This window comes from Papio anubis, chromosome 19, assembly GCF_008728515.1.
Source record: "Papio anubis isolate 15944 chromosome 19, Panubis1.0, whole genome shotgun sequence".
NCBI lineage: Eukaryota > Metazoa > Chordata > Mammalia > Primates > Cercopithecidae > Papio > Papio anubis.
The window spans coordinates 10,458,524-10,474,259 of NC_044994.1; the positions used below are offsets into that span (position 1 = coordinate 10,458,524).

At 46.6% G+C, this 15,736-nt stretch overlaps 1 protein-coding gene and 2 long non-coding RNA genes across 6 annotated transcripts in view; 1 reads left to right on the top strand and 2 right to left on the bottom strand.

Annotated features, from left to right (window-relative positions):
- The window catches only part of EMILIN2 (elastin microfibril interfacer 2), a 60,177-nt gene extending 58,291 nt beyond the window's left edge, over window positions 1-1,886 (bottom strand). For 2 of the 3 annotated variants that reach the window (XM_009192481.4, XM_009192480.4), the window contains exons 1-2: window positions 1,608-1,886; window positions 999-1,121 (exon numbers count right to left, since the gene is read on the bottom strand). In XM_009192481.4, coding sequence (XP_009190745.2) covers window positions 999-1,121; window positions 1,608-1,741 — 257 coding nt within the window. In that variant the 5' untranslated portion in view covers window positions 1,742-1,886. Of the gene's footprint in view, window positions 1-998; window positions 1,122-1,344; window positions 1,364-1,607 lie in introns of those variants that run through there. The other variant, XM_017951590.3, reaches the window with a different exon arrangement.
- A 592-nt stretch (window positions 1,887-2,478) lies between these two features.
- Window positions 2,479-5,345, top strand: LOC116271453. 2 transcript variants are annotated; one of them, XR_004180028.1, is made up of 4 exons: window positions 2,479-2,561; window positions 3,369-3,428; window positions 3,635-3,750; window positions 5,000-5,345. It is a non-coding gene; the product is annotated as an uncharacterized LOC116271453 (long non-coding RNA). The 2 variants fall into 2 exon arrangements; XR_004180027.1 differs by having other exon boundaries at window positions 3,369-3,750.
- LOC103879587 lies at window positions 4,699-15,138 on the bottom strand. The gene is made up of 3 exons (XR_640274.4): window positions 14,972-15,138; window positions 5,341-5,504; window positions 4,699-4,999 (listed from the first exon to the last, which is right to left on the bottom strand). It is a non-coding gene; the product is annotated as an uncharacterized LOC103879587 (long non-coding RNA).
- Between the last annotated feature and the right edge of the window lie 598 nt (window positions 15,139-15,736).

A 15,736-nucleotide genomic window follows, 5' to 3' on the forward strand; every position in this document is an offset into this window, starting at 1 on the left:
CTTCCCACAGGACTTCAGGCTCACGTACTGTTTTCTGGAATAAGGTTTCCTGCAGTACAAGTTCCAGTCTGTCCCTTGGTTTGGCCAAAGACAGATCCGCCTACTGACTATTCTCTGCTATAATGACAACTGTGCTCTAAGACAAACAACTTATTCTTAGTGGGAAACAATTAATTTCAGCCATCCCATGTGCTCCTCAACAGCCATTTATTCACATTGGCCCATCTTCCGATATCAGACTGACACAAAACCCCAAAGACTTGCCCGATGACAATGGAATGAGTGTCATGTATTTAACGGCATTTGTACTTTATTGCATTGCTTCCTGCTTGTTTGTTTAAGATGGTGAAATCTTTATAAGCAAAGAGATGATTAATTCTTCCCCGTCTTTAACGGCCATTCTCTTCCACAATCTCTAGCGAATCTCCGAATCTAAGTTGCGAGGAGGTATGTTGGGGAACCACACTTTTAAGCAGTGTTCCTGCGGTTTTAGCTCAGACATCTTACAAGATTGGAAGATTCCGTTTTATGGGGACATATGGACAGAACTCACTTGTTTTAGAGCACTACTTAGCCAAACCTCTCAGCGAATCCTACATTGAAAAGTCTTTAGCAGTATACATTTTGGAATCTTCTGTGTGCCCCAGAACACACAATATGGATCTAATTAGATTCAGCTGCCTTATGTTAGAAACAAACATTGAAAGGGAAAAAACAGAAGTGGAAGTGGGAGCTGTGTTCATCCTCTCGTATGCCCCCGCGACCCCACACTCGCAAGGCGTGCGCATCCTACCCGCTCACTCGGGCAGCACACGCTCCCTAAACACCCCAGCGTGGCCCGTGCCCCGCGCAGCGCTCTGAGCGCTTTTCCGCTGCTGGGTTTTCACCGGATCTGGAAGAGATTTACGGGAGGACTGGAGCCCAGCGCGGCAACCCCACCCCACCCCCACCGCCCCGGCCCGGGCGCGCCCCGCCCGCTCCCCGGCTCCAGGACTTACACCAGCGCGGACGGACAGGGCATCTGGTTCCAGGCACAGTTGTACTGAGCCTGAATAAAACTCTCACTTCCCTCCAGCACAGAGCAGCTCACATTCTTGTTCACGATGTAGGCGCACCAGTTCCTGGGGTGCAGGAGAGAGAGGGAGAAGGGCACGGTGTAAACCTGGAGAACAATGAGGCCAGGGGAGAGGGGACGGCAGCCCCAGACCGAGCGAGGGTCGGGGGGAGGGCCGTCGCCCTCTGCGGAGGCGGGAGCTTCACAGAGCAGACGCCGGAGGGTGCCCGGGTGCGCCTCTGGAGAGCGCGCGCCTGGACCCGACCAAGACGGGAAAGAAAAGCACTCACGGTCCCAGGGGCTCCTGGAATTCCTGGGAGTCGTTTTCGGACCACCCGGGTCTGCGGGACACTCTGCGCCCACGCCCCCGGAGTCAGCTCTGCCTGAGGCGCCGGCGGCGCAGCGCGCGGTCACCCAGAGAAGGAGCCGCCCGGGGAAATCCAAGGGAGACCCCCGGCTGCCGCTTGTCGTCTTTGGCAGGGCAGCTCCAGGGCTCGACTAGGGGCCGGGGAGGGGTAGGCGGTTTGGGGCCAGCAGAGGGGCGCACACTTACTTGTTCCTAGCGCTGGGCCGCGCGGGATACCCGGGCTGCGGGCCGGCATGGCACAGCCCCGCGCAGCCCAGGGCCAGCAGCACCAGCGCCCAGCGCCAGGGCGCGCGGGGCCAGGGCTGTGTCGGCTGCCACATCCTGCGCGCAGCGGGCGCTTCCCGCCTGCCCGGGTCCGGAGCGCGGCGGATCGGGGCACCGGCCACAAGGCTGCTGGCGGCCAGGGCGCCGCCCGCGAAGGCAGAAGGCTCGGGCGCTTCGCGGCGCTCCAACCCGCGCTCTGCGGCCGCCCCCTCCGGCTTCTCGTTCCTACTTCTCCTTTTGCAGCCCCGTGCGCCCTGCGCTTCTCCTCGGTCCCTCAATGACGCACAGGTCCCCCCGGGTGCCGCCCTCTTTATTTCACTTCCCTCTCCGAAACGTGACTCTCCCTCCACCACGTCTCCCTGTCTCCAGTCCCTTCGCTTCTCGGCAGGGGGCTTGGGGTGGAAGAACTAAAGGGTTTGGGATAAGGGTCTATGTTACAGAATTTCCAATTACTCATTCCTTTGGTCTCTTCCCAGATGCCGAGCAACTCCGCCTCCCACCTTCCAACAGGCGCGCTCCCGGCCCCTCGGGACGCGGCCGCCGTCGGCGAGTCTGGCTGTCCTCGCGTCGTGCCTGGGTGCCAGCCTCCCGGGGCGAATGAGGGACACGTTTATCAGTCCCGCGGGGAGAGGAGTGGGGGCTCGACTCGGATTTCCTCCTCGGGCAAGACACGGCCATTCCCCCACCACCTCCATGGACTTACAGAGTCCAGGGGGAAATGAACGCTGGTTCTCTTCTTTCTTTACCCGTCTCTGCCTTAGGAATCATCTATAGTTTCCGAGTCCACGTGGGGGGCGGCAGGACAGGACAAGTCACAGCCCCACCAATTCCCAGTGGCTGCTGCAGCTCGGTGTCCAGCTCTACAATTCTTGAAAGGTGATCTCACAGCCTCTGCTGCTGAGGTCCTACTGTGAACTTTCTTTTTCTATTGAAACTAAGGCATTTACTCACCTTTGCTTCTCAACAGTTCAGGCACCGTTAGACATCTGTCTTAAACTTTCTTGTATGTTTTCTGCCTATTCTTGAGTTACACCAATCTCCACCAATTTCTTTTTGGGATGAAGTACTGGAATGTTAAATCACACTCAAGTGCTGTATTCTAAGGGGTGTTGGAAAGAGCTATGTATTTGAGATGACCTGCTGCATCTAATTAATGTACAGGGTCGTGAGTGACATGATTACCAGACTCCACAGATAAACTGTGGCCTCTGTGAGCTAACCAGACGCTGTTGGCCATGACTTGTTAAGTGAATAAAGCTTTGCTGCGGGCCAGGCGGGGTGGCTCACGCCTGTAATCCCAGCACTTTGGGAGGCCAAGGCGGGTGGATCACCTGAGGTCAGGAGTTCAAGACCAGCCTAACCAATATGGTGAAACCCCGTCTCTACTAAAAATACAAAAAAAAAAAAAAAAAAAAAAAAAATTAGCCGGGCATGGTGGCACATGCCTGTAATCCCAGCTACTTGGGAGACTGAGGCAGGAGAATCGCTTCAACCAGGGAGATGGAGGTTGCAGTGAGCTGAGATCTCACCACTGCACTCCAGCCTGGGCAAAAAGAGTGAAAATCCGTCTCAAAAAATAAAAACTAAAAACATTTCCTGTGTTCCTACTCTACTAAATGAAGCCATTGGTCTATTTTGTTTCTAATATTCTTTGATGGTGTTGTTGGACCTTTTGATTTGCAGATGAAAGAAAGAGAAGTCCCTAAGCAGAAACTACAAGGGCCAAGCAGAAGATTATACCATGTAAGGACATCATCTGTCCCTGGACTCTAAACGGGAGATCATGCAAATAGTGGACTGAAGTCATCCCAGCCTTCAAAAGAGCCACCGTCGGGGGGGAAATAACAGAATGGGATAAAAAGCTGTCTTTCGTAACCCAATCTGTATCTTTCTGTGTGACTTCCCTATCCTGCCTGTCCTAACGCCCTCTCGGCCGTAAACACTCATAGAGTAGAAACAGAGCATAGAAATGAAGAAGAGGAAGAGGGAGAAAAAATGGAGGAAACGCACAAGTTGTGTGTGTCTACAACTAGCAGAGAACAACTCCAACGTGTCTCTGATACAGGTAAATCTCAGACTTGAAAGTGCGTTGAGCTGATCAAGTCAATCTGTTTCTTCTGTCAAATCAAAGTTATACTAGGAAGTTGTCCAAGAGTGTAAGGACCAACTTTTCATTGAGATGACCACAATACTATATTTAATCAGCTATCAATAGCATGTATCGGTAAACAAATTTCATTCTGAGCATCTGTTACAAGCTAGGCATTGTGCAAAAATACTGAGGATTCGTGAGTGAGCCCACACTGACACGGGGCCTGTGTTTGGAGGGCTTCCAGGCACTGCCATGCAATGAGGGGTGTTAGAGTTCCTGGACAGTCAACTAAGTGAGCTAATGTTTATTGCACATCTTTCTCCAGACACAAGCCCATGTATGTTTTTGTGGGCCTGCCCTGGGAAGACAGAAAATTCTTGACTTTCAGAAGGTTACTTCCCTCTTTTGTATTTTTATTTATTTATTTATTTATTTGGGGGAAAGGGTCTCACTCTGTCACCCATGCTGGAGTCCAGTGGCGTGATCATGGCTCACTGCAGCTCCCAGGCTCAAGCAGTCCTCCCACCGTAGCCTCCCGCGTAGCTGAGACCACAGGTGTGTGCCATCACACTCAGCTAATTTTTTGAATTTTTGGTAGAAATGGGATCTCACCATGTTGCCCAGGCTGGTCTTGAGTGCTTAACCTCAAGCCATCCTCCTGCCTTGGCTTTTTAAAGTGCTGGGATTTCAGGCACGAGCCACTGTGCCTGGCCTATTATTCTCTTCTTTTACTTTTTTGGTTTTTTTTTTTCTCTTGAGATGGAGTCTTGCTCTCTCATTCAGGCTGGAATACAGTGGTGCAATCATGGCTCACTGCAGCCTTGATATCCCTGGGCTCAAGCAATCCTCCTGCCTCAGACTTCTGAATAGCTGGGACTACAGGCACACACCACCATACCTGGCTGACTTTTTGTACGCCATCATAGCTCACTATAGCCTGCAACTCCTGGGCTCAAGTGATCCTCCTACTTCAGTCTTCTAAGCAGCTAGGAGTACAGATACACACCACCATGCCCAGCTAATTTTTTATTTTTTGTAGAGATAGGCGGGGTCTCACTTGGTTGCCCAGGTTGATCTTGAACTCCTGGTTTCAAGCAGTCTTCCTGCCTTCGTCTCCTAAAGTCTTGGGATTACAGGTGTTAGCCACTGTGCCCAGCCGCAAGGTTATTTCTTGATTTGAGGCCAAGATCCCAAGAGACCCTCTTTCTTTTCTCTTTTCCAGCTGGAGGAAGGGATGCAACAAACTCAGGAACCAAAATGCCTTGCACAAGAAACAAGACAGAGGGAAGCTTCTGGAGGATAGAGAGCTTCTGGAGGATAGAGAGCTTCAGCACATTAAGAAACAGACTAATTGGGCAGGACTTCTGATCCCTGCCGTGAACAATGATGTGGATATGCTGCCAGAAAGCTGCAGGTATGAACTGTTTCCATGCTGCCAACTACCTTAAATGAGCACTTGAAAACTATGTTTTCTATAACAGTCTGAAGGAATTTCTTCTGCTTTGGAAACAAGTGTCCCATAGTAACTTGGGACACACACCCTTGATTGTGTGACCAACTTACCTAAAGCAAAAATTCAAGGAAGAACTACTTCATTATGAATGGGTCATTCATACAATCCATTCTCTCATTCACTTGTGGATCATGACATAAGCTGTTCATCAGGCTCTGTGCGTGCTTAGGGACGGTTGTCTTGGAAGTGGTGAGCCTCTCCACCCCTCCATTGCCTGTTGGAAAAGGAGGGTGACTGTCACTGAGGCAGCAGGCAAATACATTTCCCCCAGCCGCACCCCAGCCAACTGCGCAGGGACATTTGATCAAGATGAACTGATTTGCATCTAGGATGTGGTCAAGAATCATGAGATTAGCCTGGGCTTTCCGCCCTTCTGATCCCTCATCCGTTTTTTTTTCGTTTTGTTTTGTTTTTGGATCTAGGGTCTTGCTCTGTCACCCAGGCTGAAATGCAGTGGTGCTACCATGGCTCCCTGCAGCCTCCACCTCCCAGGCTCAAGCAATCCTCCTACCTCAGCCTCCTGAATAGCTGGGACTACAGGCACATGCCACCTCATCTGGCTAATTTTTTTCAATTTTTTTGTAGAGATGGGTGTCTCACTATGTTGTCAGGCTGGTCTTGGACTCGTGCGCTCAGGCGACCCTCCCGCCTCGGCTCTTTACTTTCTGGAGTTCAAAAAAACTGTTCCCTGGATTTCTAGTGTACTTTTAGGTATCTTTATTGCTTCCTAGTTCTGCTTAGTTAATGATGGAAAAAGAAAGTTCTTGAAGACTAGATATCTTGAATAAAAGACATCCTTCATTCTTTTAAAAACAATGCAGTTTAGTAGGGAGAGAGAAATATCCCGAGAAAAAATGAACTGGCTGCAGCATCTGGCCTGTTGTGTGTTCTGGAATGCCAGGGGTGGGCGATACAATTTTGTTTAGCTCCATTTGAAATAGGCATTGTGTTGGAGAGGGACCTTCAGAACAAATTTTTTTTCTTTTCTTTTTGAGATAGTGTCTGGGTCTGTCACCCAGGCTGGAGTGCAGTGGTACAATCAGGGCTCACTGCAGCCTTGACCTCTTGGGCTCAGGTGATCCTCCCACCTCAGCCTCCTGAGTAGCTGGGACTACAAGTGCTTACTACCATACCGAGCTAGTTTTTGTATTTTCAGTAGAGACAGGGTTTTCCCATGTTGCCCAGGCAGGTCTGGAACTCCTGAGATCAAGCAATTCACCTGCTTTGACCTCCCAAGTGCTGGGATTATAAGCACGAGCCACTGCACCAGGCCCAGAACAAATTCAGTGAGACTCCAGACTTCAACATTTATAAATAACAGCTGCTTTCTTGTCAAAGGCTTTGACCAAACAAATCAAATCCAAACAAAGAACACTTGCCCTCTTCAGTTTTTTTTAACTTACTTATTTGTAAATATCTCCTTTGCTATACAAAGCTAAGGAGTCAAAAATCTCCTTATCCTTTGAACCTAAGACAGACCTTATCAACTGACTGATTAGATGACACTCTTAACGGCTATGGCTGTTATTTTAATCATCTTTCGTGAGAGATGCCAGGAGGAAATGTTTCTACATTGATTAGGGGCGTGTGCCTTAATACATTGTACACTATCACCTGAGAGTTTCAAAACTGAAAAATTGAGATCACATGGAAAAAAAGGGTTTTCGGAATTCATGCAGTAGCGTTAGTGTACTGTTCAAAATACGGCACCCTCACCCACTTAGCTGAATGATCTTGGACAAGCAATACACTCTTCTATGCTCCATGTTCTCCTCTGAAAATTGGAATCACTCATCTGGCTGTGGGGAGGATTCATTGGATTGCCAGATGTAAACTGTTAGCATCGTGCCTGGCACTCAGTGAAAGGAGGATGAATATTCACCATTGTTATTGACATACTCACATCAGTAACAATAACAAATTTGGAGTAAGGTTCAGGGGCTGTATCATTCTTTTGTTTTCCAGTCAACATGGAAGCTGACCATCTACTGCAGTTCCTTCCAAACATGAAGTGTAAAGAGTGCATGTGTATAACTCAATCAGAATAGCCCTCAGTGTGATTGTCCAGAATATAATACTGCGCTCTGGGGGCTCACACCTGTAGTCCCAGCACTTTGAGAGGTCAAGGAGAGCAGATCACCTCGGGGCAGGAGTTCAAGACCAGCCTGGCCAACATAGCAAAACCCATCTCTAATCAAAATGCAAAAAATTAACTGGGTGTGGTGGCAGGCGCCTGTAGTCCCAGCTACTCTGGAGAATTGTTTGAACCTGGGAGGTGGAGGTTGCAGTGAGCCGAGATGGTGCCACTGCATTTCAGCCTGGGTGACAGAAGAAGACTTTGTCTAGAAAAACAAGAATACTGACTTCTAGCCCAGTTTTCTTACTGCTGCTACCCAGAGAAAGCATGTAGCTCAGCTTATTGTTTAGAAAATTTATCCTCTATACAGCAAAGGAATTTATTTTAGAACAAGTCAATGAGCTCTTTGAGAGATTAATAATGCTGCATAAATAAATTCAGATCATTGGGCAATTCAACAGTGAAGATCTTCCTCAAAAAGATGAAATCAGTTACTCCCATATCCCTTAATTTTTTTCAGATGTTTCTTAGATCTAAGAATACTTTCTACAGTTAACAGTATGCCATACACTGCATTTGAGATGTCATCGCTGACACACTTATGGTATGGTTTTGAACACATTTTTTTCATCATAAGAAATAACTGACAAAAATAGGCTCTTAGAATTTTTTTGCGTGTCTCTTTCCAAGAGAGCTATAATAGCATAGGCAATAATGTCTTCATTTACATGAGCCACATCAAACTATGTTGTAGTTCATCATTTATTTATGGAATGTGAGTTGATTGTTCTGGAATCTAAATAGGCAAAATGTATTTGGTGATTCTGAAATAAAGTATTAAATTTTAGCACAATCATGGTCTATACTCAGAATAGGATGGACTAGTCATGAACAAGTTAACTCTTTCTAACATTTCAGACTGGGCAATTCTAAACAATGTTTATTTAAGTACAGTCAGTTCTCTTTATTTGCAGTATTTACGTTTTATAAAGTTGCCGTGAACACCGAATTAGCAAATATCGAACAATTGCTTCTAGGAGAAATACAGCATTAGGTTCTTACAAGCCTCTGGCCAAAAAGTGCTTTTGTCAATCAAGCAATACAGAACTTTGTTTTATGTGTGTTTTTATTTAAAGATACCTAATTTAATATATCTTTTTGATTAACACTGAACTCGTGGCCAACGCAACTATAACTCATGTGGAAATGATGCTTCACACACACACACACACATTTTCTCCATAAGGCACATCATAGCCTTCTTGTGCAAGAACATTACACAGTCCTTCAGCACTATGCCTGGGAGCCATTTTAAACAGTGGAGTTGTTACCGGCGATGAATCTGTATCTGGAGGGGGTCTGCAGCAACCTCAATTCTTGCCTCCTCAGAAGAAAGGATTCAACTAAGGGGCATAAGGCAGAAGGAGAGGCTCTGCCTTCCCCAGCCCACTGACTCAAATTTTAATCTCTTTTGGCAACACCCTCACAGACACACCCAGGATCAACACCGAGCCTCAAATCTGCTAAGATTGCCCCGAGTGAGAGTTTTATGTCCTGTAGAGAAAGAGCTGAAATTCTGGAAAAACAGACACAAGCTCTTATCATGCAAGTGGCTGACCTGCAATGAAAGGTGCATGCACAGCCTTGCCAGGTGTCTACTGTTAAAGTGAGGGCATTGATTGGAAAAGAATGGGACCCTGCAACTTGGATGAGGATGTGTGGGAGGACACTTCATCTCGTGGGCACAATCTCATCAGCTGCTGGCTATTATAGCAGGCAGAAAAACGTGAAACGGAGAGACGGGCCTAGCCTCCCAGCCTACATCTTTCTCTCGTGCTGGACGCTTCCTGCCCTCGTACATCGGACTCCAAGTTCCTCAGTTTTGAGACTCAGAGTGGCTCTCCTTGTTCCTCAGCTTGCAGACAGCCTATTGCAGGACACTGTGATCATGTAAGTTAATACTTAATCAAATACATATATATTTATATATAGTTCTGTCCCTCTAGGGAACCGTCGCTAATACAGAAGGTCATATTGCAGTTAAACTCTGCCATCTTGTCTTGTGGTCATGCTTGAGCCCACTCACCCAACTCCTGAGATCTTATCCGGAAGCTGCTGAGCACCACCTTCAGCTGTTGTCTATCTATTGGGAGCCTGCCCTTCCCTGGCTCTGGCTGAGACCAATTATTATTTTAGAGAGACAATTAACAACTGCAGAACCATCATCTGATGGTCGCCGGACATTCCCGGTGTGTTGGGGGGCACCGCAGGGGAGCTCTCTCCTGCCCTGCTCATGCCCGACTGACTACTGTAACAAAATCACCAACAAAAAGCACAAAATGCAAAAAATATAGTACTGAATTTACCGTGAAAGGATGCTTATCTACAGGTGTGAGCTGAAACAAGAAGGCAGGGTGTGGTTTCCTTGTACATTGCTGGGAACACATACATCAGGCAACACATTTTTCACCGCTCTGTGCATATCCACAGACGACCATGAAAGTGCCATAAATGTCACTCTTGAGGCTACAGATTTCAGTAAGTGAATTCACAAATAAAGAATCCAAGAATAATGAGAATTAATTATATTTCAACTGTCAGGGAATAATAAGTAAATGCCACCTGGGGGTGGGTGAGGTGAAGAAAAGTTCTTGGAATTTTGTGGCCGTCAAAAGATTTCTTTATTCATTGAGAATATTGAGGGCTGGATGCGGTGGCTCACGCCTGTAATCCCAGCACTTTGGGAAGCTGAGGCGGGTGGATCACCTGAGGTCAGGAGTTCGAGACGAGACTGGCCAACATGGTGAAAACCCTCTCTACTAATACAAAAATTATCTGGGCGTAGTGATGTGCACCTGTAATCCCAGCTACTCAGGAGGTTGAGGTGGCAGAATCACTTGAACCCGGGAGGCGGAGGTTGCAGCGACCCGAGATAGTGCCACTGCACTCCAGCCTAGGTGACAGAGTGAGACTCAGTCTTAAAAACAAAAAAAGAATATTGAGGATGTGTTGCATATTGAACGGTGTACCAGGCAATCTGGGCGCCAGAGAAAAGCAGTTCTAGTCCTGTCTCATCTTAATGGACGAGTAAGGCACAGACATATGAAAATAAGCAGTGACTTAGGAACACTGTATATTACACTCAACAAATAGAAGACAGCATAGTAAAAACCTGTGTACCTGGGTGATGATGAAGAAATCGACCTTGAGGCAATCAGAAAAGTTGGACATTAATTAGGAAAGACTGTGGAGTAGTGTGGGTTTGAGCTGAGTGTTCTCTTTCTTGTTTGGTTTGGTTTTGCTTTAAATCAGCCATGATATCCAAAATGAATGTGATTTGCAAGAGAAGAGGGAATGGGAATAGTTAATGTGACCTTGTACAATGGATGTTTTTAATAAATAAAGAAAGGCAGGGCTGGCTGGTAGATTAGCTAGATTGAGATACACGGCCCTGCAGTAGCCAGGAGGGAGGGAGGGCAGGTAACCAGGTAAGATTGAGGAGCAACGGACTTCAGGAAAGGGTGCAGGATATGCCACTGTGAAAAGATGCAGTGAGCCACGCACGGTGGCTCACACCTGTAATCCCAGCACTTTGGAATCATTTGAGGTCAGGCATTCGAGACCAGCCTTACCAACATGGTGAAACCCTGTCACTACTAAAAATACAAAAATTAGCCAGGTGTGGTGGGGTGCACCTGTAATCCCACCTACTCAGGAGGCTGAGGCACAAGAATTGCTTGAACGCAGGAGGTGGCTGTCTCAAAAAAATAAATAAATAAATAAAAATTTAAAAAGACACAGTAAAGGCTGGTGGGGAAAAATCCCAAAGACTCTAGTTTGTTTTCTCCCAAAGAAAAGTAGGGTGTCCAGATGTCCTGATTTGCCCAGTCAGTCTCAGTTTGCTTGTGTTGCAGGTCAGTAACACTGTTACTTATCTTTAGTGTGTCTTTTCATCTTCAAAAGTGCCTAGTTTTGGATAATAAATTATTCGGTGATTCTAAAGGACCCAAAATGAACTGAAAGCCACACGATGTTTGTTTAACAAATCTTGATAAAGGCTACATCAGTAAGTATCAATGCACTAGTAAAGTCAGGAAAGTAGACAGAGCTGGACTGTCAGTCATCACTCTATCCAGGACAGGTGCTTCTCTTATTGCCTTATGGATTTTGGTAACTTTTGAAGTTTATATATGTTTTTTAAGTTGAATAAACACTTCACACTCGGTGGTTTAGTTGGTTGTGGATGAAGCTGGATATTTGCATGTGCTTTCCTTGGCTTTATCTTTGTAGACTTCATTACTTAAAAGTTAATCATCAGAGACATACTTCTCAACTCATCCTCAGGAGCTAAGTAAGAAGAATACAGACACGTGGTGCTATAGTCTATTTAAATGCCCTGGACCTGATCTCCTGACCTCATGATCCGCCCGCCTTGGCATCCCAAAGTGCTGGGATTACAGGCGTGAGCCACCACACCCAGCCTGAACAATTTTTGTTTAAAAAGAGTAAAATATAGCCAGGCATGGTGGCACGCACCATGAGGTCGGGAGTTCAAGATCAGCCTGGCCAAGATGGTGAAACGCCATCTTTACTAAAAATACAAAAAATATCCAGGCGTGGTGGTGGGTGCCTGTAATCCCAGCTACTTGGGAGGCTGAGGAGGGAGAATCACTTGAATCCGGGAGGCGGAGGTTGCAGTGAGCCACTACACTCCAGCCTAGGTGTCAGAGCGAGACTCCATCTCACAAAAAAAAAAAAAAAAAAAAAAAAATACTAAAACAATACAGCCAGGCGTGGTGGCATGTGCCTGTAGTCCCAGCTACTCAGGCACTTTGATTTTTGGTAAGAATGTTATACTTTGATAAAATTTACATTAGAAAACTACTATCCACAAATATATTTCTTGAGACAGGGTCCCACTGTGTCACCCAGGCTGGAGTGTAGTGGCGTGATCAGAGCTCCTTACAACCTAGAATTCCTAAGCTCAAATGATCCACCCCACCTCAGCCTCCCAAGTAACTAGGACTATAGGTGCATGCCACCACTCCTGGCCCACAGACATTTATTTTAAAAACAGCTTTGGCCAGGCACGGTGGCTCACGCCTGTAATCCCAGCACTTTGGGAGGCCGAGGTGGGCAGATCACGAGGTCAGGAGATCGAGACCATCCCGGTTAACATGGCGAAACACTGTCTCTACTAAAAATACAAAAAAAATTAGCTGGGCATGATGACAGGTGCCTGTAGTCCCAGCTACTAGGGAGGCTGAGGCAGGAGAACGGTGTGAACCCGGGAGGCGGAGCTTGCCGTGAGCCGAGATCGCGTCACTGCACTCCAGCCTGGGCGACAGAGCGAGACTCCGTCTCAAAAAAAAAAGCTTTATTAAATTGGAATCCCCAGTAGTACAGTGTTTAAGTAGTACAGCCTTTTAAGATTGAAACACATTGGAACTAAGTTAAAGTATCTTTTTTTCTAATATTCTATTTTTCCCAGAAATCCTGGCATCGTTTTGCCCCCAAAAAGCCCTTTAGAAAGCAGAACCTCAGAAGATTTAAGAAATCAAATACTTTGTTTTTGTGTTTTTTAAAGTTAGGGAAAAACATGTAAGAAGTGCATACAAAATGAAGGCAGGGCCCTCCTTGACCCCTCGACACTCTCTAAATAGGAAACGCTCATTTCACCTTGTACTTTCCATTAGTCCAAAGATAGTAACAGCTTTGATCTGTCCATAGCATGTTTATGTTGTTTTAGTTTTTTCATTTTCCCTGCTTGAGAATTTTTTTTAGGGTTTTTAAACAGTTTTGAGGTCAGAAAGTTGCTAGTTCAAATCATGTGATGATTTTTTTCGTTTTAAGAGATGGTGTTGGGCCGGGCGCGGTGGCTCACACCTGTAATCCCAGCACTTTGGGAGGACAAGGCAGGCGGATTACAAGGTCAGGAGATCAAGACCATCCTGGCTAACATGGTGAAACCCCGTCTCTACTAAAAATACAAAAAACTAGCCGGGCGAGGTGGCGGGCGCCTGTAGTCCCAGCTACTCGGGAGGCTGAGGCAGGAGAATGGCGTAAACCTGGGAGGTGGAACTTGCAGTGAGCCGAAATCACGCCCCTGCACTCCAACCTGGGCAACAGAGCGAGACTCTGTCTCCAAAAAATAAAAAAAATATAAAAAAGAGATTGTGTCTCGCTCTGTCGCCCAGGCTGGAGTGCAGTGGCACAACCACAGCTCACTGCAACCTTGAACACCTGTGCTCAAGTGATCCTCTCGCCTCAGCTGCCTCTTGTACAGCCTGTAGAACCATAAGCCCAATAAACCTCTTTTCTTTATAAATTACCCAGCCTCGGGTATTCCTTTAAAGCAACACAAAACAGACTAAGATACGGTCTGAACTGGTTCAACTACTTTGGAAAACAGCCTGCATTACTATTTATATTTGAACAGGGGCATACTCTAAAACCCAGCAATTGCACCCCTAGATATATACCCTTAAGGAAATGTTGGACAAGTGCACCAGGAGACTTATACTAAAATGGTACCCAGCCTGGGCGACATCGTAAGTGATCAGCTCAATGAATTTTCACAAAGTGAACATAGCCACGGAACCAGCATCAGGATCATGAAGCAAAACACGACCACCCCCGGAGAGCCCCTCATGGCTCCTTCCAACTGTCAACGCCACCCCAAAGTCACATCTGTTCTGACCTCTGACACCAGTGTTTCCTTTTTTTTTTTTTTTAAATAGAGATGGTGTCCTGCTATAGTGCCCAGGCTGTCTTCCAACTCCTGGCCTCAAGTGATCCTCCTGCCTCAGCCTCCCAAAGGGCCAGGATTATAGTTGTGAACCACTGTGCCCTCCTATTACTTTTTTTTTTTTTTTTTAAAGCAGAATCTTGCTCTTTCATCTAGGCTAGACTACAGTGGTGCAATCTCAGTTTACTGCAATCTCCGCCTCCTGGGTTCAAATGAGTCTCCTGCCTCAGCCTCCCGAGTATCTGGGGCTACAGGTGTGTGCCACCACACCCAGCTAATTTTTGTATTTTTAGTAGAGACAGGTTTTCACTATGTTGACCAGGCTGGTCTCAAACTCCTGGCCTCATGTGATCCGCCCACCTTGGCCTCCCAAAGTGCTGAGATTACAGGAGTGAGCCACCGCACCCAGCCCCGGCTATTAGCTTTGAACAAAGACTCATCAGAAGAAAAACTTGTTTCTTATTTGTCTCATTCATATTTTATCCCTATGCCTGGCACAGTTCCTGGTGCATAACACTTGTTTAATCACATAGGTCAAATGAGTGAGAACATGCACACAGGCATCTGACTTTTACAAGACAGTTGACCAAATTAACACACATAATAATATACAGGGGTGAAGCGACACTTGATTTGGATGAGAACTAAGATCCAGAAATGCTAACTCAGAAATGAGTTGAAAACTCAAACTTTGAACAGAAGAATACACGTCAGTCTTCTCCTGTAACAACTGTAAACAACTGTAATCAAGCTAAAGCTCTGTGAGGCTTTGTTTAGGGCTTCCTCAACTGTCCTCCAAACACATGCACTGTCCCTGCTGAGGCCGACCTCCGGGCACCTTCTGTCTCCGTCTTACCTGTCAGTGACCCTGTGTTACAGACACCCTCCTGCCTTACCGATGCAGACAAGAAATGACTATTTTCAGCCGTTCCTGTCCCACTCCGGGGCCTGGTCAGTCCGAGGACAGAATAATCACCTTCTCCCTAGGCCAAGCATGTGACCCCAGCCTGAGTGCTTCCCGCCCCGTTGAATGAGATAATGAGAGGCCAAATAAGGTTTCAAAACATGCGTTGCCTCAGAATTACAGTTTTCCTTAACTGTACTTTTAAATAGCTGGGATTAAGAACCAAGGACTGCCAAATTGCAGCTTAGCAAGAGAGATCTGTCAACTGTGAGAGATAACAAATGAAGAAAACTCATTTCAAGCTTTGAACTGCTGTTCCTAAATGATTCCCAGAGAAATACAAATAAATTATATCTTTTGAAGGGCAGATTCATGATGAATAATCTTGTTAGGCTGAGGTTCCAAATACTTCTTCAAGATACTTCAGAATTTTAAAGGAGCACGTCGGGAGGCCAAGTTAGGTAGATCACATGAGGTCAGGAGTTTGAGACCAGCCTGGCCAACATTGGTGAAACCCCATCTCTACTAAAAATACAAAAATTAGCTGGGCATGGTGGCGGGCACCTTCTCAGGAGGCTGAGGCAAGAGAATTGCTTGACCCCGAGAGGCTGAGGGTGTAGTGAGCTGAGATCACACCACTGCAGTCCAGCCTGGGCAACAGAGCGAGACTCTGTCTCAAAAAAAAAAAAAAAAAAAAAGGAAAGCGAGCAAGTCTTG